The sequence below is a fragment of the Diadema antillarum genome, unplaced genomic scaffold, assembly GCF_040938485.1.
Source record: "Diadema antillarum isolate AM-2024a unplaced genomic scaffold, OU_Dant_1.0 seq00000674_RagTag, whole genome shotgun sequence".
Classification (NCBI taxonomy): Eukaryota; Metazoa; Echinodermata; class Echinoidea; order Diadematoida; family Diadematidae; genus Diadema; species Diadema antillarum.
The window spans coordinates 2,591,875-2,614,481 of record NW_027271580.1 but is presented as its reverse complement, the minus strand read 5'-3'; the positions used below and the strand labels follow the sequence as shown (position 1 = coordinate 2,614,481).

Below are 22,607 nucleotides of genomic sequence, written 5' to 3'. Positions count from 1 at the left end.
TTATCATAAGGTGAAATTTCATTTTATTCAATAAATAAACAAGCAAAATACAGCCGACATTAGATTAGGAGTTTAAAAAAAAGATTTATGAAACTGCTCAGAGAGACGGCGTTAACGAACCCCGATCATCAAAGGCACAAAATAATGCACCTGTGGAATTATTTTGTGCCTCAATAGAAAACTGACAACAACTACAGCCAGTTGGAACTCTATCTTTTGAACCTTCTTGGTAGGACTTTAAAATAGAAACTTTTAATTCTTTAGTTTTAGTCGAAATGGTGTACAACAGCGTATGCAGCATCGCCTTATCTGTTTAATAGTGTTACAGAACGACGGTAGTTGTCTGTAATCTATGTAATTCTAAGACCTAAGCCTTTGGGCTTGTGCAATCGGATCTTCACTGTAAGAGCGTTATGTTGTTGACAAACTTTGGTTACCATTCAAAATATTGTGCCATGCACTTTACGGTCTACTTGGACGCATCTCTCGTCGATGAAAAGGAAATCTCATGTCTTCATTCATCCGAATCCCGTATCCTAATCCTATCAACGTCCACCTACGAGGTGACCTATTTGCACTTTGCCTATGTAGACATCAAAATCAGAATTTCACCTCCATTTTCCTGCTGAAAATGTCAGTGTGAAGTAGATACAGTCAAGGTGCTTTAGACAGTTTTATATCAGTGTTGTCAGTTAATTGGTTGATTTTTTTTTTAAATCGTCAAAACACCTGTTGAGGTCGGTGCTATTGTCAGAAATTGGTTCGTTCCGAAGTAAGCCGCCGCCACGAGGACGACGGATTTTATTGGTAGCTCCCAAAGAGGTTCACGTTCTTTCATCAGTCCTCGTAACATCCCATTGATGTCTGTTACCCGTAGCAACACGGTGCGTAGTGCATTGAAGTGAGAGTATGCACCGCACCGCATTGACCCATACGCAGTGCACGTCGGTCCGATTGTGTGCCCGATGTATGGTGCGCTGCGCACGAGTGTTTGTGTGCGTGTGTTGTGAATTGAGGACCGTACATCCGAGTAGCTACCCTGAACTCAGCGGCTGTGGCGGACCGACGAATCGGTTTGCGTTGGTTGTTGCCTGGCCTTGGTGTGTACGTGTGTGTGTACACAAGATCGTTTAGCGCACACAAGACGAGTGCGAATGGTGGAAGAGTAAATAGATTCTGACTTGCAACATTGTGCCCATCTCATTGCTGATATATCCGTGATTGAAGAAGTCTCTCAGACGTTTCTAGGGACATCAGAAATATGACAGTATACAGTGTTCGCAGGTGAGATTCTGAGAAGTATTGTCCATCGTGATTGCCGTCAATTCCACATAACTGGTGCATACTTTCGTCCTTCTCTTGAGCTTCTCAGCCGGACTAGTGCCGCGTAGCGTAGCGTCGCGTTCTACTACTTTCGCAACCTCTTGTACTTGGAGTCTTCATTTACGTTTGTATACTTTTCCAGCAGTTGTTAGATCCTGTTTTGTTTACAACACGCCATGAATACGAACCACAAACTATGACCATAGAATGTTGAAATGATCGTCCTTGCACTGTCTTGTTTTAAGCAGCATTTAAGCTAGAAATTCTAGTCGATCCGTCGCCTGAACAACGAAAGAATCAGTCAGTATTCGTCTACGTGCCTCTACCTCCTAACCTCAGCTCTGAAGAAACACATCAAACCATGAGGACAACAAGAGTCGTGAGCAGTACAACACCAGAATAAACCAAAGATGTAACGATGAAGGGTTGCAAAAAGAGGAAATGCAGAACTGTCTTACTACATTGTATCAAAGCCAAAGGAGTCTTTCGTGTTGAAAGAGTGAATCTGCACTCTTCAACTGCTGGGCGGTAAGTTTCCAGCAAATTTTTCGACTGGTGAATAAAGTTCTTGCTTCATTCACCAGTCTTTACCTTTCCAGCTTACTTCATTTATTAACAGTACTGTTAAGTTTCAGATCTATAGAGCCTATTTGTTTTTTCTCAAGTGTTTAAATTTCATAAACTAAAAAGACAATGTATGATACAGTCACACACATTTATGTGTCTTTAATACCATCCAACCACACATGTGGTTGCAACTTGTTTGTTGCATTGTAATGTATCCACACTACACTAACGTTACAGCCCAAGTGACTGACAGCCTTATTAACATGCGATTTGCATCACACACCACCATCATGAAGGAAATTACCTATGGTTTATGAATTTTCCTCTTGTTTTGTACAAGTTCATTTTCTTGCAATGTAGTGTTCACTCCATTCTCACCATGCACCATCTTGATACTTGACACAAATGTTCATGTGTTTGATTGTACTCCATTTTTCACACATTCCGCCTGTTTCCTGAGTAATTTTATTACACATACAGTACTACATACATGGTAAACTGGTGCTAAATTTGTGCAGATCAAATTGCATGCAAATTCTCTGAAAACTAACCAAACAGACCAAACTACTGAAGTTGGAAGCACAACTGAACTAGATGTTCATAGAAACATTTGCAGTTTAACAGGCTGACATTTGTGACAAGACTGGAAAAGCAAGGAGAAATGACAGACAGATACTATTGGAATGAAATGGAAATCATTGTAAGGAAACAAAGTTTCTTGAATGTGAGTTAAGTGAAGTGAGCCCCCCCCCCCCCCCCCCAGTCAAGTCAAGTCAAGTATTGCATACAAAGTCTGTCTACATTGATGGATCTTTTAATCTTATTCTATCCCATTTGAGTGATGAATAAGAAGGCAGAGGACATTTTGGGGCATGATTTTGACATATTTGTCAGTAGAATATCAAGAGAGGAACATTGCTCGAGCTCGCAGTACACATGTAGATTGTTGACATTATCAGGATTTAAATAGTTGTATCCATTTAGGTACATTTATCTCATATTTCCAGAGCCTAGAATACTTTGGTATGACTTTATTTTCTTATTTTCATTGTGAGTTTATCCTCTACCCATCAGATTTTGTTATGTTTCTCAAAAAAAAAGAAAAAAAGAAATTGACTCACTAGGCGTGATCCTCATGACTTCAAATTGTAAGATCTAGTACAACCAAAGTGTTCCCATGCACTACAGAATGGGTATGACTTTGATGAGCCATGGTAAACACTGTCAAGAAAATGTCTTGTTAAATGCCACACACCCCACCAAATGACCATTGATTTTATTCATTTGTCACATTGTGGTATTGGTATGTGATTTCAGGTACTTTTTTTTAAATCCATCTGAAAGTATACTATATCATGATATCATGAATATGTCAAATTTGTTAGAAAACAAGAAATGTTATTTTGAATGATTTGGCAATATGATAAATCTCTGCTAGTCAAAGTGGAATGGCACTCAATGCTTTTCCAATTCTTGGAAGGCAGAGTGGTAGGCTTGTTACTCCATGCCTTAAATTGTTAGCTCACCTAACTTTTCTCTTACCACGCACAGGTAACTTGCACAGGTCGGCCCATAGCTCCCAATGAAGGGTCCGGCCACGGCAATGGAGAAATATGAAAGCTTTGGCCTGGTCGGAGAGGGGAGCTATGGCCAGGTGCTGAAATGTCGGCACAAGGAGACCAATCAGGTGGTAGCCATCAAGAAGTTTCTGGAAGGAGAAGATGACAAGATGGTGAAAAAGATAGCTATGCGAGAGGTTCGCATGTTAAAGGTATGCGCCACTCAGTCTCTCACTAAGCTTGTGCATGATGTATTATTGTTGATGTAATTTGGGCTGTTAATGTTGTCCTAAATTTACAGTATCACCTTGTGTAGGTTTTTCTCAAGAATTGATTTGTAATAAGTGTGCCTCCTTTAAACTTACATCATATCAGTAATGTGGTAAAAATCTCCTTTCAGAATTTAAAGTCATAAAGACAAATTCTTGCGCTCAAGTGTTGTTCAAAGGAAGTTTTTACCTCACGTGCAGAGTACATATACTGTACACATGGCAGTATGGTAGACCACAGATTTCATGTGCAAAAGAGCTCATTCCAGTTCATGAGGGAAGTCTTATGTGAAGATGGAGGGGGAGTGGGAGTGAGTGCAAAAACTGAACTTTATGAAGGATTAATGATTAGAGTAATCTGATTTATACATAATTTACGTATAAATCAGATTACTCTAATCAAATGTTTAGTGATGTATACATTTACAATTTTGTGGACCGATAACATCACAGTGAATGAATGAGCTGTTGAAAGGTCAGCCACAGATTACAAGATTACAGAATGGGTTTGGTACTCCTCCTTAAAGCTAGTTGTATGCTATCACCTTGAAATCATGCATCTGAACTTCTTTCTTTCTTTCTCTCTTTCTCTACCCAATTAAGCTGTGTACTGTACTCAGGTTTGCAAAATGTAGATTGCCTGATATTGCGCATTTTGTATTCATGTGCTTTCCTCACTGTCATCAGCAGGGGCATTACCTTTGCTTCTGACAAGATTTGATATTCATGGGTGTATTGATCCCATTTCCAACATCAGATGCAATCTGGGACCAAGTGTAATCTTAATTTGTGACACAGATGATATCTGTTCCACCATGCATTGTTCATGCATTGCAGTTGTACGCGACCACAAAAGAACTATTGATATCCCTTGCACAGTGCGTTTCTATCAATGGCTCATATCATTTGAAGATCAGCATGTCATTAGAGTCTGCCAGATTGAACAATGCCCACGCCCAGTTCCTAGGCAAGTGGCAAGGGGTCATAAAATATGGGCAAAAATGGGTACAAATCTTGTGTCGCGAACTCCTCCCACAGTTTTTGATCAATTTTTATGAAATTAGGTACAGATGTTCATCTGAATATGTTAATGTGCAAGACACATATTTCCGCAGTGGCAAAAAGTGCGTTGCCATGGTAACGGCATGTTATTGGTAAAATATAGGGCAAAATGCTTCATGGCAAAACTGCTTCATCAGTGTTCTTCCAATTCTCGTGGAATTCATATTGAATGTTTGTCTTAGGATATACTGTAGGTCAGCATGACACATTTCTTGACAGTGACAAAAAGTATGTTGCCATGGTAAAGCTCTCACATATTATGAGCCAAAATGATGGAAAATTTTGTGTTGCAAACTACTTCCTCAGTTTTTGCCCAATTTCCATGAAACTTGGTACAGATGTGTGCCTTTGGTTGTAGATGTGCAAGACGCATGTTTCGACAGTACCTGAAAGTACGTTGCCATGGTAACGGCATATTAATGGCAGAAGATCAAGGAAAGATCTTGCGGATTTAACTACTTCCTCAGTTTTTTGACCAAAGCTTATGAAATGTTGTTTTGACCAAAGCTTATGAAATGTTGTTTGGCGGGAGTATAACCAGTCGCTGTAGCGACATTTCTAGTTTATAATTGATATGGAATTATTTGTAGATTAAGAAATTTAGAAAATTTAGTTGCAGTTCTAAGCTTACTGCTTCTGCTTGAAGTGCCAGTTTGTTGACAATCCTACATGTAGACTGAACATTGTGCAGGGTAGCACTGGACAATGTGATTAAGATATCATTTTATTCTGTGAGAACAGGGGGGTGTTTCATCAACGTTTGTCAGTGCTGACAACTTGAATCACCATAGTAACAGTCAGTGATCAGAGCATCTCAGCCATTCAAAACCAAGGATTTTGCTGAAATTGTCAGCGCTGACAAACGTTGATGAAACACCCCCCTGAACAGCAGTATCAGTTCATTTGAAAATGAAAACAAATCCATTTGCCTTCTCAAATGAGTAGAATGCAGTTTCAGAGACTCCAACTCTCCCGTTTTCGACGGGAGATCTCCCGTCGAAAACCCATTTTTGCAAAATCTCCCGTTCTCCCGCTTGAGATTCAATTTCTCTCGCCCTGGGTCCGTGTCTCCCGTTGGAAAGGATTTCTATTGCTATTATATGTTGAAAAAATAAGCCTTAGATAGCACCAGAGAGCATCTAGAACCCTATATATTGTAGGAACTTGGCGCTTTGCACACATCAACTTGAAGTCTCCCGTTTGCCAGGGGTTTCAGGCGGGAGAATCTCCAGATCAGAAGGTGCTTTGGGTAGGAGTCTCTGCAGTTTACAGATTGCATTGTGAAATTAACATTGGAGCATATATTGTTATCAAAATGTGTAAACAAGTGTATACATTGTATAATTTCACCCCCCCCCACATTGTTTTCAGTGCTAGACTCTACAATACATGTTATGATTTTATCTTGTCAAAGAGATACAAACATATTCTGAGGATATGCGCAGATTACTTGTGGAGAGTGTATGTTGTTCAAAACAAGCAAATCATGTGAATGTGATCAGAATTGGCCCGCATGCCCCAACTGATAGCAAGTCAATGATGTGTTATAACACACAGTATAGGAATAAGTTTCCTGGTGTTTTGTTTTGTTGGTTTTTTTTTCATAACACTGAGATTCATTTGATATGCAGTTTAAACTGAGAGAGTTAGCTATTATTGACAATCTATCAATTCTGTTTTGAAGAATACAAAGGGTGTATTTGAGCACTCTCTTATAAAGCAAACCGGACTGTACCGAACCTATGCCAGACATGATACACTGTCCAAAATGTACTGAAGTGAACCAAGTCAAAAGTGGACCACTTCACGATGTGCAGCAAAAGTTTGCATGGGATGTGAAGAATGCGCGTAACATGCGTCAAATGCAAAGAGTTCAGTCTCTTTGTTCGGGGTGTTGTAAATTTATAGTTTACCTGTTGAGGACGGACTGAGTTTGCTACAACACACATTTCCCAAAGACACTTGCTTGAGTATACTTGGGACTCATCTTCAATGGGTTAAGTGCACTAGGTGAATGACCCTCTTGGTACAAAATGTGTGACCCCTCTAAAAATGACTCATGAGGTTCACTTTCTCAACAGAGCATTCAAACTCTAAATAAAGCGTTGCACGTTACAGTTCACTTTGGTTCATTTTTTAGTGCTCGAACGCACCCAGAAAAGACAGTTGTCATGCGGATCTTGACCTACCCGCAAAACTTACCAATTTGACCCTTTCTGCTAAGAGTTTTAACAACATTCGTTCAAGATTAGGGCAGTGACACACCTGTATGATACCTACAGTGTACACATGTACATACCAAAGATATCCCCATATAATGCGTCCATACAAATCACTATTGTACGCAGACCCCCAAACTGCCCCTTAAGAACAGAAAAATAGAGACCATTGTGGAAGCAGTCGTGAAATGATAAGCTTCTTTTCCAATGCTGTGAGTTTAATGCTGAGCACTCACTTGTCAACAGGGTGAAGGAAAAACTTTGTTGCATGGTGTGCTTTAAAAAAAAACACAATAACAACTAGATATCCATTTTCTTTGTGCACTTTAGACTTTGCCATGGTTTAGTACTGTATATGAATTGTACATGATATGCCTATCCTTTCCTTTCATTTTATTTCTGCCTCCAAGTGCTGCCACAATACAAGTGTAGTTGCAGTCTTGATGTAAACTCATTAGTGTTTGACACTAATGACAGACCATTTTTCAAGTATACATATACATGTACAATGTACACAGTACATGAGCAAAAAACAAACCAACAAACAAACAAACTTAACAAAACAAAACCACTCAAAATGATGTTCTGTGGGATCTTTGACATCCAGGTAAGCTTTAGTTCAAGCAATATGTAAACATTGTGAAACTTTAGCCTGGAATTATCCAGTGGTTGAGCGCAAAATCTTTATCTTCAGTTCAAGTCTGAAGTGTTCTTCTATTTTGCATCTCTACAGGTATAAATATCACGTTCACAAAAGCTTATAAACTATCAATAAAAGAACCTCACAGTTATTGAGAAAAGTTACAGGATGTCATGATTCATACACCGTAGGATGAAGTTCAAAGCTTAAACTTTTCAATAAACTTACTGCAGAATCATTTCTAGACTGAGTGCAAGAATGTACTGTTACAGACAGGAAGAGCAAAAGTTGTGGATATCAAAAAAGACTGTCATGACATTATTCAATGGAACTTTGCTAGCTCTGTTTCAAACACATATTGTGGTCCATGGAAGGCATATTATTGCATATCATGGTATCGCACGCTTGTAAAACCAGTGCAAAGTTTGCGAAACCAGACAATTATTTCATTTTACTTTTCCATGAATTGTTCTAGCAATCCTTCTTTAAAATGATATTAGGCACTTAATTTGCTCAGCTTTCATGCCTTCACTGTGAAGAGTGTCTGACGGCAGTACTTGTGTTTGGATTGTCCATGGGATGTACATCTGTCTGTTCACATCTTGTTCAAATTATTTAAGGAAAATAGCTCAACAGATTTTTTTTAAATCTTTTTTGTTTGTTTTTTTTTAACTTGGCCCAGGTACTGTATGCTATATGATGTTTGCTAAATGTGCCTTACAGATTTGTAGGCAAAATCTGTTAAGGTTTAGGGTCATTTATAAGTCAGTTGTAATGTCTTTTAGAAGTGTTCAGTGGTAACATGATTTGGCAGAAAGGGTAAAAATGAATAGACAGTTGTATAAAATAATAATAGCAAAAGGTTAAGGTCCAAAGTCTCTGTTTTGAAAATATTGCATCAACTAGAAATTTTTCACAAGGTATACTGGCAACAAGGGTGTCCATATCAATGAGGGTAGAGTAGCATTACTTGATATCAAAGAAACAGGATAGCCCAAATGGCAGTGTAATGAATCAAATGAGTTTATTGGAAAAGAGGGACGGGGATTGTTCTTCACTGGTACCGGTATAGTAGCTGTGGTAAGTAGGTAATGTGCATACATTTAATCATAAGCCATAGGGATTTGCGCTGATAACTAAAAAGCAATAATGTCTTAAAATTTGGTAGAATTTAATCCATGTTCCCATTTGTTAACATCTCCCTGTGACGAATAGCCAACTTTGCAGGGGAATTTAAGAATATGTCCTCAATTTAAATTGTATGACGGCAGAGCGCATCATCACAACAGTAGCAAAAATAACCCAGTGATATTTAGCTAGAGAGCCCACACAACCCATCAATCATGTGGCCTGTATATATAGAACTCACCCTGTTTCATTCCAAAGACTCAATATTGCACCAGTTTTTATGGTGCTGAGATAATACTGTGAGGAAGTATCATCTGCCAGATGCACCTGGCAGAACTTCCCCGTCATTGTCTCCTGAAAAGATCTCAATTCACAGTGATCGCCCTGTTTGGGCATTAAGCCGTAGCCATGGCAACATATTACATATGCACTGTGATTGCAGGTCAGTCTATATTTGGCAGCCACATGTCGGCGATGCATAATTTAAGTGCAGAGGGCTTATAAGTAAAGTTATCAAAAGTAGTTTGAAAGTTGCTATTGCCTTGAAATATAGTAGAATCTTTTTTTTTTCCATCTGTGTGAGGGAACAGACATTATTTTTTTTCTTTATATTTCTAGTGTTTTGGTATCTATAACCATTAACTAGTTGTTTATAACGGTCTGTTATCATAGCACACTCAGTGAGAGGTGCATCAATCTTTTGTCTCCCCTCTCCTCCAATCAATAGCATCACTGTATTGTAAGGGTGACTTCTATTCACGTAACCAAAGCCCCTTCCCGCTCAGCTATTGATTTTCCTCGGGCTGTTTCCAGCAACGGACAACTCTGTTTTCTTGACATGTACCTACACATAGACATGGGGTGTCAATGGTTCGTCCGCATGCTCCTGTGGCCTTTCAAAAGTGACAGATGAGACATAGCTTTTTGTGGCTGTAGCCTTCACACAAGGGGTTTAGCTTAAAAACCACAATTAAGCCTGTTTGATCATTATTGATTCAGTGGACAATTCCAGTACATCATGCAAGCCACATTGATTTGATAGTGAAATTTATGTCGAAAATGAGATGAGGCTATGTTTGTCAATGTCAACTGCAGATTGTAACAGCAAGGTTACTTTGTTACGCAGTGTGAAAGTACTTTTGATGTGAAGATACATTAGAAGTATAAAGCAACATGTTCAGGAACATTTAACAGTCGTCACAAACATAATGGTTATTGTGCAAATTCTGTAGACCTATGTGTTACCTTCTAGATTTATACAATTTGCAGTGTACATATTTGTAGCATTAGCAGTGTCTTTGTGCCCAATCTCTCCTTGATTTTTATTTTATTTTTATTTTTTTCATTTAAACCTTGTGACAATCACACCCTTCAGCAAGGTTCAGGTAAAAGATTTCACACAAATTAGTTCTCCATGTATACACATTTGTTTCTAAAGATACAAGATTTTTAACAATTTATGAAATACATGAAAGATTTAATGTCTTTCCTGTTTCATATTCAAACAAACCAACTTGATTCAGGTTAGTCCTACAATTTGCAACTTGGGGTTTTCAGCTCAAACTCTGCTCAGAGGTACATTTTTAGCACTCATAAATTTCATGTGATTTATGTACATATCTTTGCCAAAGCAAAATGAGTCCCTCTGAATTTATGAGAAAACATGCCCAGCCTCCAAATAAAGTGTGTTTCGTAGCTCTAGACATTCACCCATGTTTTATAAATGAAGCTCTTATGAGGCTTGTACTGTATGTCTCACTTTTATAAACATTTCCAAATTTTAATAACAAAGTGATAGGTCTTGGGCCAGTCCCTCCCCCCCCCCCCCCCCCCCCCCCGAGTAGAGGGAATATACACTGCATTCCTAGGAGTATGGCATTGCCTACCAATGACAAAAGCCTATTCGTCAATTTTTACCAATATTAGTTTGTCTATATGCGATGAAGCTTGTGATTATGTGTGCAACTTTTTTTTTTCAACATCAAGCAAAAGCCTTTAGAACTTTTGTATTGCCAACAAATTGCATTTTATTCTCTTTATCACAGTGATCCCATTGGCCAGTGTATACACTGATGCTTACATTATTCTTTCCTCTCTTTTTTTTTGCACACAGTTAACCAGCAAGTCAGTGAGATAATCAGTTGCTTTGTGAAAAAAAAAGTCTTTCAGCCATGACAAGGGCAAAATCATAACAGGTTATGCAGCTTTTCTATGAGGCTGTACATTTCAGATGTCTCATAACTGCCAATTTCCAAGTTAAAAGTTTTTGGCAAATTGTGACATTGTCGTGGACCCCAAATCTTAATGTTTTTTACAAACAAAAAGAGAGTGCGTATCGTTGATACCCTTTTCAGGTGTGCCAATTTTATCAGAATTCTTTGGTGAGAAGTAGAGGGTTTTCTCTGCAAAGTAAAGTGATGATGTTTGTGTCTGATTAGATTTGTGTACAGTGACACCCTGGTAATGGAGGCATACACTATGGGGCAGGACAAAGTATGAGTATATCACATGCACAATGCAAACACATGCTGATATATGCATAGCGTTTTCACACATTTGGTGCCAAGACAAATACAGCAGTTGATCTCAGGCCTACGTGACTATTCTTATCTCTCAGATAAATTACCAATTAATTGTATTTTTAATTTGGGGATATCACTTGGAGAATGTCTTGTAAAGTTTGATAGAACTAAAATATGTAGAAGTCCAGCAGGTACATTGGTCAGTCTGAGTCTTGCTAGTGTACTGATTTTGTTCCTCCACCTAGAAAAGTGGCATACAAATTTATAGCCATTTATGTTTTGGATTATCTGTCTGTCCATCCATCCCAGATCTCATTCACCCTATTTGACAGAGAAACTCCCCTCCCTCCCATCTTTAAAGATGAAATGCAGCTTTTAAGAGTACACCAGACATACAGTGTACAAAATTTGCATATATGGTGAACACACATCTAGCTAAATGCACCCGCACATTTTTCCCATAGCTGTAGGCTATTCATTTGGTGACTGTAAAAGTCCAAGTGAATCTGGGACCTGGCTCGTGAAGAGGCTTGAAAATAATGAGTTGCAGTTACTTGCTATTTCTCTTGCCAAAGAGTACAAATCAAATACGAGCGTGCAAGTCAGTGTCTGCTCTGGTAAATACAGTCATTGTGACTTACAATAGTTAACATCTGTATGAAGCTGATCATGGATCAAAATATAATAGTGCAATGTACCTGAGGAATGATTGCATGAGATATTTGTTTTCATGTATATATTATCAAGGCAACTGTTTGCACCGCACAGGTACAATTGTAGATGGCAACATTCTTGTGGGCTGTTGAAGTCACTTTATACACAGAGCTGCACACTGGCACTGGTCCGACGATCCCTGACCAGTAAAAATCACTGTCCGACCAGTAACATTTCCAGGAATTGACCAGTAAAAAGTAGAAAAACTGGGAACCTACTGGTCTGACAGACAAGTCAGACCAGTAGAAAAAAATGGGCTAGTGTGCAGCCCTGGTATACGAGTTTGAACTTGCAAAATTCGAACACAAAACCCACAGGACTATAAAATCTTATACGGTATTACACTTGTTGAGCAATGTATTTTGTCTTTTTATGCTTTATCTAGCAACTCCGGCATGAAAACTTAGTCAACCTCATAGAAGTTTTCCGACGGAAGAAGCGACTCTACCTTGTTTTCGAGTTTGTTGATCACACGGTGCTGGATGAGTTAGAGAAGTACCCTATGGGCCTCGATGAGGATCTTGTTCGCAAGTACATGTGGCAGGTGCTGAAAGGAATTGAATTCTGCCACCACAACAATGTAAGTGCATCCTTCCTTTAAATGAAAATCCAATCCATATTGGATGCAGAACTAGAGAAGTTCCATCAAATATGTGATAAAAAGTGTTTTAAAATGTTTGATTTTACTGTGTTTTACCAGACAAGTAATCAGTCACATGTGCAAATAAGATGAAGGTAATGATATCGTTGGCTCACAAGTCTTCCATGGATTTGCCTGCAAATTAATCTTCAACCAAATGTCTTGCTATGACATGAATTCAATAAGGAAAGCAATCTTTTGCATCAAATTTTCCCAGAGTTCTCATAGTGACTTTGTACAGAAAAAAGAAGATAACTGTCAAATTTGTTCTCTGATTTATGTCAGAAGTACTTTTCATGTTTTATGCATCTGACTTCCTTCTTTGCTGTCATTGTGTAGAGATTTTGTTGCACATTACAGAGGATCATTAAACAACACGCATACTCTCAAGAAAATGATTCTTTCTCATTGCATGTGAGGATTAAATCTCCCTTTGGAGAAATATTGTGTATTCATGTGTTGTACTTGTAGTAAAGGATGTCTACATCCAATTCAGTAACAAATTGAGTTCCAAACATCATCCATGCGATTGGAATGTCATTCATTCTCACTTTCCCATGTTGGCTTTTAATGCATACACTGTACATGACATGGCAAAGTAGCAGATTGTCCAGAAAAGTACACCGCGCTGCTTGTAATATAAGAAAACACAAAGGAGACCTCCTGTTTTGTGTTTTAACATTTTGGCCACTTCTAGACCAATGTCTAAAAGGTGAGATACAGAGTGCTGTTCAGGACCCTACCATGGTTACAGTAGCATACTATGCTATTGTAAACACACAGAGGTATCCTCACAATTAGGGCACTTTTGTCCTTTCAAGCAAACCAAGTATTTACTCAAGAGATGATCTAGCCTAAGTGCAAAAGGGTTGTGAGAGTGGACCAAAGATTGTATGAAAGGTTGGTGAATTGGAGATGCCCGTTCCCAAAGACAGACATCAGTTGTGTTTAAGAATCAAGTCAGTTTGAGAGAGAGAGGCTGATGCAGCAGTGATGTGAGAGAGGCTGATGCAGCAGTGATGTGATATTGAAGAGCAACATATAATGAGCGAGAAATTTGATGGTGAATTATTGCATCTTAGAATGTACATGTAGGCACTGGAGTTTTAATTACCATAGCTCGATGCTTAAAAGTTGGTGTCACAACAGAAGAATTTCTAGTAGCTTTCGATCTGTTATCTGGCCCTGTGGGGACGCCCTTATTGATAAGTGATTTGGCCAGATATTGGAGAAACAATGAGTGCAAGTAGGCTGCCTGCCCAGTAGTAGCTACGTAGGTAGTGTTCATTACAACAAAATTGTAATTAATACTTGTCTACTTAAAATCATAGTCATGAAATTGAAACATCTTACTGTGATTCATCACATCACATATTGCTGTAGGAATATCATAGGTAAATTGCTTGAGTTTTGTAGAAGATCTAATTATGTTTTAAATCAGTTTCTACTTCCATCATATGTCTGTTAGTGTGCATAACTATCTGTAATCTTCCTCATTGTTTCATAATTTGATTTATCAATAAGATAAAGTATAAAATGAAGTATAGACAGTTTCTTCCTCCTTCAATGAATGATATTCTTTTGTGTAATGATTGTATGTTATTCTTGTCATCTTGCAGATTATCCACAGGGATATAAAGCCTGAAAACATCCTGGTTTCCAAGTCCAAGGTGGTGAAGCTATGTGACTTTGGCTTTGCCCGGACGATAGCTGGACCTGGTGAGATCTACACCGACTATGTGGCGACAAGGTGGTATAGAGCACCAGAGCTTCTTGTGGGTGACACCAAGTATGGAAAGTAAGTCTTTGATATCTTTACTCAAGTAGACAGATGTACTGTAGTGTCAAAGCGACCACATGTTGTATTGTGGGAAAGATTACATGACATTCATTATGAAATCATTCCCTTCCCTTAGCTAGTATTTATTTACTACGGTTTCATGAAGAAGAGTCTTCCTAGCCAGCTAATTTCTGTGTAGTGTATGACATAAGAGACAATTTCTCTCTCTCTTTTTTTTTTTATTTACAGTTGAATACTGAATCATTATGTGCAATAACTCAATGATGATATGTATTCATAGACATAACTGAAACTATCGATATCGGTCATGACTTCCAAACCTGGTAAATTATCAAAATTGTGATGGCTGTAGTGTCTGTATATCAGAACATGATTTTTCAGTGTATGTGTATTGACTACTGTGAGAGTCAAAGTGCATATCCTTGACCTAGGTTGATTCTCACAGCCATTCTGTGCCCCCTAACTCTGCTTAAGTTCATATCATGTCAGATGGAATCAACACATGTCAAGGACTTGTACTATAGTCAAGATGAAGTCAAGGACTTGTACTATGGTCAAAATGATGAAGCAGTAAATATTTGCTTTTTATTCCATGCAACAGCAAATATAATCTATTAATAATTTATGAAAGCATCACAAAGGAAGAAAGACATTAATATGATTATGTATCTTTTGAGTAATGATAGAATTGAGTTAGGTCACTCGTAGGCTGCAGGCGTAGGCTCCTGCACATACTAATCATGCGTGCATATTAAGCCCCCTTTGCAAACAGATGACATAGTTGACATATCCCTTGTATATGACCTCTCTGATGAATGCTTGGCCATTAGAACTTTCTTTTGAGTCATTACAGCTTTCTTTACCTCTCCAACAATTACTCAGGAGCCATCATACTGAAAGTGAGGTAATGTAACCCTAACAACATCCATTCACCTTTTTCATATTTGTTCATCTTTGGTGCAGAGCAATAGACTTGTGGGCTGTTGGATGTCTGCAAGCAGAGATGCTGACTGGCGAACCTTTGTTTCCAGGTGATAGTGACATTGATCAGCTGTACCACATCATTCGCTGCTTCGGTAAGTGAAGGGAATTCATTGCAGCAAGCAAGAGAACATGGGCATGGGACTAAGGGGAGTGGACATACTTTCTTGTATGCAAAATCATGTTTCTGTTTTGTTTTTTGATTTTCTAGGAAGTAAAATTTGAAAAGAATTTGGTCTCTTTGGAAGGGTATTTTCCTTGCTTGGCCTGGAACTTGAAACTTTGATCACAGAGCATGTACATGACCTTATCTTTTCTTTTATATCTTTTAATGCTCACACCAAAGTTTCCCAAAATTTGAGCACTTCAGTTGTCTCTCCATTCATCAATCCTGATATTTTTAGACAAAAATTTTGCACTTAATGTACTTAATTTCAAATTTATCTCTGAAAATCATCAAACTAGGTATGCAGTAAAATATGTGTATTGAAAAAGGCGAAATTGATGATGTAAATAAAAAAAAAAAACACTTTTTAGCCACTACGCGAAGTCATTATGCCATTACTTACCACATTACATCATCTCTTCTGAGGGTAGGGTGACACAGAAGAAATCATATATTAAATTATTGGCAAAATATGGTCAATGTGGACATATCAATGCCAAAAAAATATGTGGGTGATGAAAACGCACAGTAGGGTTATTTGCCTTTAATCATATACATAATCAAAGTAGAGCAGTGTTACAATTGAATGGGATTTTGTAATTTGCAGCGTGCACCTCTTTGAAATCAGTACAGGTTAACTTATGAGACTGTATGTATAGAATTTACCCCATGTATGAATGAAATACAAAACCAAATATGACAGATGAAGAAAATATATTTACGTATTAATGCTGGTGAATCAAAATTTAGGCAAAATCAAGGTATCAAACAAGACACAATCCAGCCAATCTCCTCGAGTTCACCACAGCATTTGAAGGTATTAATGGTATGGTTGTTTGATTCCCAGGTACACTAATACAGAGACACAAGGAGATCTTCTTGAAGAATCCACTATTTGTCGGCATGCGTCTTCCAGAGGTGAAGAATGTGGAGCCCCTTGAGAAGAGATTCCCCACCCTCTCTGGACTCTCCATCTCGATGATGAAGGTGAGATACTGTAAAACAATATTTTCGCGGCATGAAATTTTCACGAATTGGAACCGACAGCTTTTTTCATGGCATGAAATTTTCGCGAGTTGCCTCTAACATTCAAAGCGTATAAAGAACTTTCATGTGCATTTTTATTTCGGGAATCTTGGCTTTCGCGAAATTCTCGAAATTTAAATGCACGTGAACATTCCTCGTTTTACAGTAAAATGCCGAGCCTCAAAACTTTTGTAGACTGAATCTTGGGGTGGACTAAACCTCACAGGTAAAATCATTTGAAGCATTGAATTACTGTTGTAATTAGTGGCTGTACCGTGATACTGTGTGGATGAAGAATGTACATGTATAAAAGTGATAACTTGTCGTACATAGTGGTATTCTAGGGTTTAGAATTGTGGAAGAGTTCAGTGAGATTTGGCGATTTGTGTGTTTATGCACAGATAAGCAGATATTTAAACAGGGTGGTTTGAAACAATTTTGCAAAGCTCAACACTGACGGCAGTGGCAATTTCAATCCAGACGATATTTTTCTTATCTCTGCACATACACACAGACACACACCCACACACTTTGGATGATACTTTGATATGTAGGCAGTACCAGTACTCGAGCATTTTCTGACCATATAATACATTTGTTATGGCTGCTAGTCCTTCTGTCATTGGTCATCTCTTGTTATAGGCTTCCCCTTCTCTTTTTCCACACTAGAACATGGATTTTAACCCCCTGAATCATACAGGCATGATATTCTGTAGATTTAAATCTGATTTCAGTATTTTGTTCTCAGGTCTATACACATTTTACTTTTTTCCATGTATCAAAATCACTTGAAAATTTTGGTTTTCGACAAACCTCAATATCATCCCTGATCTTAGGAAGTCTCTTTGCATCAGGGTAATATACAAAAAGATATTAAAGTTACATGTTCTTGATTGGCAGAGGATTTTAATACCTTATGTGTTTTCACTCACACAGAGCTGTTTACACCTGGATCCGGACCACAGACCGACATGCACACAATTTCTGAAGCACGAGTTCTTCAAGAAGGATGGCTTCTGTGACAACTTCCCCAGTGAGCTGAGCTTGAAAGTGCAGAAGGAGTTTGAGAACAACCCACTCCTCAAGTCACTCCTGGGAGATGAGAAGGGGGACGAAGAGAAGAGGGGAAAGCACAGGAGTAAAAAGGTTGGTGTTAGCGTGAAGGAGGCGGACTTGGTGTGAGGGACAAAAGGAGGGAAAGACTGTTTTGCAGTTTCAAGTTTATTCAGGATCCATAGGAGGATAGTAGGAGGGTGCTTAATTAGCATTTGCTTTATTCATTAAAAGAGACTGGTCATTACTTGTACAAGCCATCTGGCCATGTTACATTAGTACTATTTGAAAAAAGACAGTCCAGTGATATTAAAAAAAAGAGAGAAAACATTGTGCATTAAAGAGATACTGTGGCACATTCAAATTAATGCAGCATTTATTACCTTGTATGCCTTTCCTCAATGTTAGAAAAGCATACTGGAATTGCCAGCAATTATTCTAGGAGAAGGGTGGTAATTAGTTTTATTGCTCATTTTGCCCCCCCCCCCCCCCCCCACAAAAAAAAGAGGAAAAAAGCAACAAATACATGCAACAGTACTGAAGTGAAGTAGATTTGTTGCTCTTATGATTCAGTACTTCATAGAAATTGATGTGGTCATGAAGATTTTCAATCTATTAATCTCCTTGTGCTTGGTGAATTACAGCTCCTCACTTATGATCATTTTTTTATGTTGTTAATGTAATAGATTCATCCTTTGAAACAATCATCCGTCAGATTGGTGCGAAGTACCTGTTATATCATGAGGCTTTCATTTGAGTAGTTGTTTTGACTCGTGTCTACATTTTAGGAACTAGAGCTTGTGTGTATTCATTCATTCATTTATATACTAGCTTTCGTTATAATGCATCAGCTGCCTGCCATGCTTATCAAATGATGATATATTTATCTCTGGAGAATGATCAACATGTGAAGAATATAGGGCTGTACCACAAATAGTACACATTAGCTCTATAATTTGATGTTGGTATTTTCAATCCAACTTGAAGGACAAGTTCACCTTCATAAACATAAGGATTGAGAAAATGCAACAATATTAGTAGAACACATCAGTGAAAGTTTGAGGAAAATTGGACAATCGATGCAAAAGTTATGAATTTTTAAAATTTTTGTGTTGGAACCGCTGGATGAGGAGACTACGACAGCTTGTGAGTCATATGCGTACAACAGTATAAAGAAAATGTAAAAGGAAATTCAACATATTTTCACTTTTTTCGCATAATAAAAGAGCACTTGACTTGCCTCTTTCTAAAGGCAGGGGGAATAATATTACCCATAACATGTGTCGGTAAGGAGTCAGGGGAATTTGTACTTTTTTCAAAAGATGGAATTTTGTGAAATTCTCTTTATATTTTCCTTATATTGTTGTACGCATGTGACATCTAAGTTATTCATGCATAGCAGTAGTCTTCTCATCCAGCGGGTACTGCACAAAAACTTCAAAAATTCATAACTTTTGAACGGATTGTCTGATTTTCCTCAAACTTTCAATGATGTGTTCTACTAATATTGCTACATTCTCTCAATCCTTATGTTTATGAAGGTGAACTTGTCCTTTAATAGTATAGATTTTTTTAAAGGAGTAGATGAGAGAATGAATTATGTTTTAATGTAAAGTTTTTCTTAACTTGACAGCAATCAAGTCATGAGAAGATTGACAGAGAGAGGGAAAAGGAGAAGTCAAGAAAGCGACACTCTGAATCAGAGAAGGTCAAGAAGACGTCGTCCCCTAAAGATGCCCAGCAAGAAAGCAATTCACAAGATGTCAAAAAGGTGAGCTCACTGGGGCAGATTTAAAAAATACAGTAAACCATCTTTGTTCCAGTGATTATAACTAGCTAAGAAAAGCACTCTGTGTTGGCAATTCATGGATGTCAAGCAGTCCCTGCATTTAGTGTAAGAGCTACAAACAAATATATGATACACTCATCGTAAAAGCTAGGGAAAAAAAATGTCTAGTCTCTTTCAAGAAAACAAAGTGCTGATACCATAATCCTATGAAAGTCATGTAATATGGTACATGATTGTAGAGCTTTCTAGTTTTTTAGTGATATGTATTGCATCAGTAATTTCAATAACGCAATGCCAGACTGCAGTGCTATATATCCATAAACATGTGGGACAATGCTGCCACTGAGACACGTGTGTGTGTGTGTGTGTGTGTGTGTGTGTACGCATCATACACAAACATTGTGACCGCGAGCTGCGGTGATTGGAGGAGAGAGGCCAGAAGACGCGTGGCTCTTTTGGCCTCTCTTTATGCGCATGCGCACTGAGAGTGTGCGTCCATACGGAAGCTCTCGTGGCTCGGACAGCCATTTTAGGTCAGGTGATTTTGAGCGCCAGTGGTGTTCGCTGACCCATTGAGCCAGCGCTATTCTCATTCAGTGTCACGACATTTGATACAGAATGGGGGGAGGCAGCGTATTGCATTCGTCTCCATGCCGCACAAGCCACTTGCCACGATTGTAAGGCTTTAAAAGTAGTAAATTGGTATTCACCTATCAGTTTGTTTTTGCTGATATTTCCCAATGGCGGCACTTCGAACGTGACCTTTATTCTTGCTGACATTTTCCCCCCCAGATAAACACCTCCTTGACATCTGAGAAGAAATCTACTCCAAACACTTCAGCTGCCGAGCCCATCCCACCGATTTGCTCCACCAACAAGCTTCCCTCGCACATAGGGGGTCACAATGGTCCCACCAACCACGCCTCACAGGGTGCCAGCCCCACCCAAACTACCATTAATCTCACCATGGGCAACATCACCTCCAACAAGTCCAATTTCTCATCCAGCAACATGGCTGGTCCCCCTCCTCTAAGGTAAGTGGTATATGATGCATGACTCGTTTGTTTCACTCACTTACTGCAAGACACTCCTTTGCTTACAGTATTTGCTGGTGTCTTAACTGTCTGCGCTACCTGTGAAAGACTGCAGAAGAGAAATAGGGCTGGTGACACAGAAAAGAAATGAATGGAAAAAAAATAAAAGTAGAGAAAAAGAGCATAATTTTTTTATACAGAAAAACAGCATATGCCTACAGGAGATCATTGATGCTTCATTATACCACCAACAAAATCATTTTAAAATGAGAATGCGGGCATGTTTGTTCCATTCATATATTGTGTCACAATGAAATTGTAATCACTCACATGCATGTTTGTTAGCTTCTTAAGTCAGTAATCACAGATCTTTCAAAGAGGAAAGCAAGCAGCATGGAAAAAAGAGGATAATCAATCATTATTTTTTTTCCTCCAAATTCTGCCACAGGCCCAATGAGAAGATGACCAAGAAGTCCAACAACTCTTACTACAAGAAGGTTGGCAACTCTGGCAGCGACAAGACCATGATCCATGAGAAGACACTGCAGTTTGATGTCATGATGTCCAGTCAGCGCAAGTCGAAAAAGGATGCGGCCAACACTTCTCCGCGGGAGGGCGAACGAGAGGTCACTCACTTGCCAAACCTAGCAGGACGAGACGGTTAGTGGCATTTGTTTGTTTATTTGCTTGTTGTTTGTTTGTTTGTTTGCTTGTTTGTTTGTTTGTTGTTTTTCGGTTGTGCACACCTACATCAGGAACCATTAAATTGTAGGCAGCTGTCACAGAAATGAGACGATGATACTTGTTGGTTGTAGGTCACTTGCCAAACAGAATTCATTCCTCTTCTTCACACGATATATGCGTGTGGCATTACTTCTTGACCTTGGTTAGGACGCATGCATACAAGTGCATCATATAGTCCAAGGAGCTTTCGCAACACAAATCATAATTCTTTTATAACAGCAACCGATACTGACTAGTTTGTATGAAATATTTATGCATCTATGCTGAAGCTTTTTTTAGTGAAAGACATCAGGAAATAGGCTTGCAAAGCTCAATTAAAATCAGTGATATGAAAATTAGTCCAAAGCTCATGTAAGATAGGCCTACAGTGGCAAATGTGTATTTTCAAAATATGGAGATTTACTGATGGATTGATCACACAGTGAGCAGAAATCCAAATATGTCGTATTGGATGGATCACCATCAATTAAAGAAATGAAGCTAAATGCTGAATGCTAGTGAAAAATATTCCTGTACCCTTTTAACAAAAGTGTTGTTACAGGTGTGCAATTAGTTGTGTTTTGTCTTGGCATACTTCAGTTTCATTCAAACAGATAGGAAAAGAAAGGGAAGCTCTGCAATAGTATGTATCATTTCCCCAACCATTCACATGGGATTTTATCTTTAAATACTCTGTGTGAATGATAACATTGCTATGTTTGGATTTTGTATGGTTGTCACATATTTTTCCCCCTAGTGGATACACTTTGCTGTGTGTAAGGATCGACTCAAAAGTATCTTATCTCAAAATGAATCATAGATATGGAGAGTATTTAAGTCTCTCTTGTAATGTTTCTTTGTTATGTAAACTTATACAGAATATATGCAACAGATCCTGTAGAATGTTTGTAATCATTGAATGCCCATTCTTGTTTTTATGTTGGAGTGATATGTTATGTATATCTGGAAGCCTTTGTCAATGAAGTTTATCTTACATGTATTCTAAGATATGATTTTGGATTTGATACCATCGAGTGATGTGATACCATTGTCCATTTATTTCATCCACAGCCAAGTCAACAGAGCGGCAGGATAAGAAGCTGAAGACCAAGAAGAGTCATCACACCACAATGCCTCAAATTGCCAATCACTCCGAGCCTGCAGGTCATGGGTTCAACGCCAACGCCTCTTTCTCCTCCACGGACCACAATCTTCCGGCTGTTTAGGACCGTCCACTTCTGTCGTCCTGGATCCCCGGGCCAGTTGTGTGAATTGAGAACCTATTTTTTGAGCCAACAAATGGAAAAATTGCAATTGACCTGACACGAAGGCTGTGCGAACAATCTTTTTTTTTTTGCAGGCCAGAAAGACCACGTGAGAAGCGATGTTGA

General features: G+C 38.6%; 1 protein-coding gene across 1 annotated transcript; it reads left to right on the top strand.

Moving 5' to 3' along the window:
• The first annotated feature begins 1,180 nt into the window (after window positions 1-1,180).
• LOC139736964 (cyclin-dependent kinase-like 2) lies at window positions 1,181-22,442 on the top strand. Its single transcript, XM_071647639.1, has 11 exons — window positions 1,181-1,851; window positions 3,442-3,661; window positions 12,389-12,583; window positions 14,263-14,441; window positions 15,408-15,520; window positions 16,439-16,578; window positions 17,554-17,763; window positions 19,304-19,441; window positions 20,252-20,493; window positions 20,942-21,153; window positions 22,288-22,442. The coding sequence occupies exons 2-11, from the start codon at window positions 3,473-3,475 to the stop codon at window positions 22,440-22,442; spliced, it is 1,773 nt and encodes a 590-aa protein (XP_071503740.1). The 5' UTR covers window positions 1,181-1,851; window positions 3,442-3,472.
• Window positions 22,443-22,607: the final 165 nt, after the last annotated feature.

Excerpts from the sequence above, each read along its gene's own strand:
- LOC139736964 (XM_071647639.1), top strand. The coding sequence starts at position 3,473 with ATGAAGGGTCCGGCCACGGCAATGGAGAAATATGAAAGCTTTGGCCTG. Across the intron at positions 12,584-14,262 it reads AATTCTGCCACCACAACAAT|ATTATCCACAGGGATATAAA; the intron begins GTAAGTGCATCC and ends GTCATCTTGCAG. Across the intron at positions 17,764-19,303 it reads GAAAGCACAGGAGTAAAAAG|CAATCAAGTCATGAGAAGAT; the intron begins GTTGGTGTTAGC and ends TTAACTTGACAG.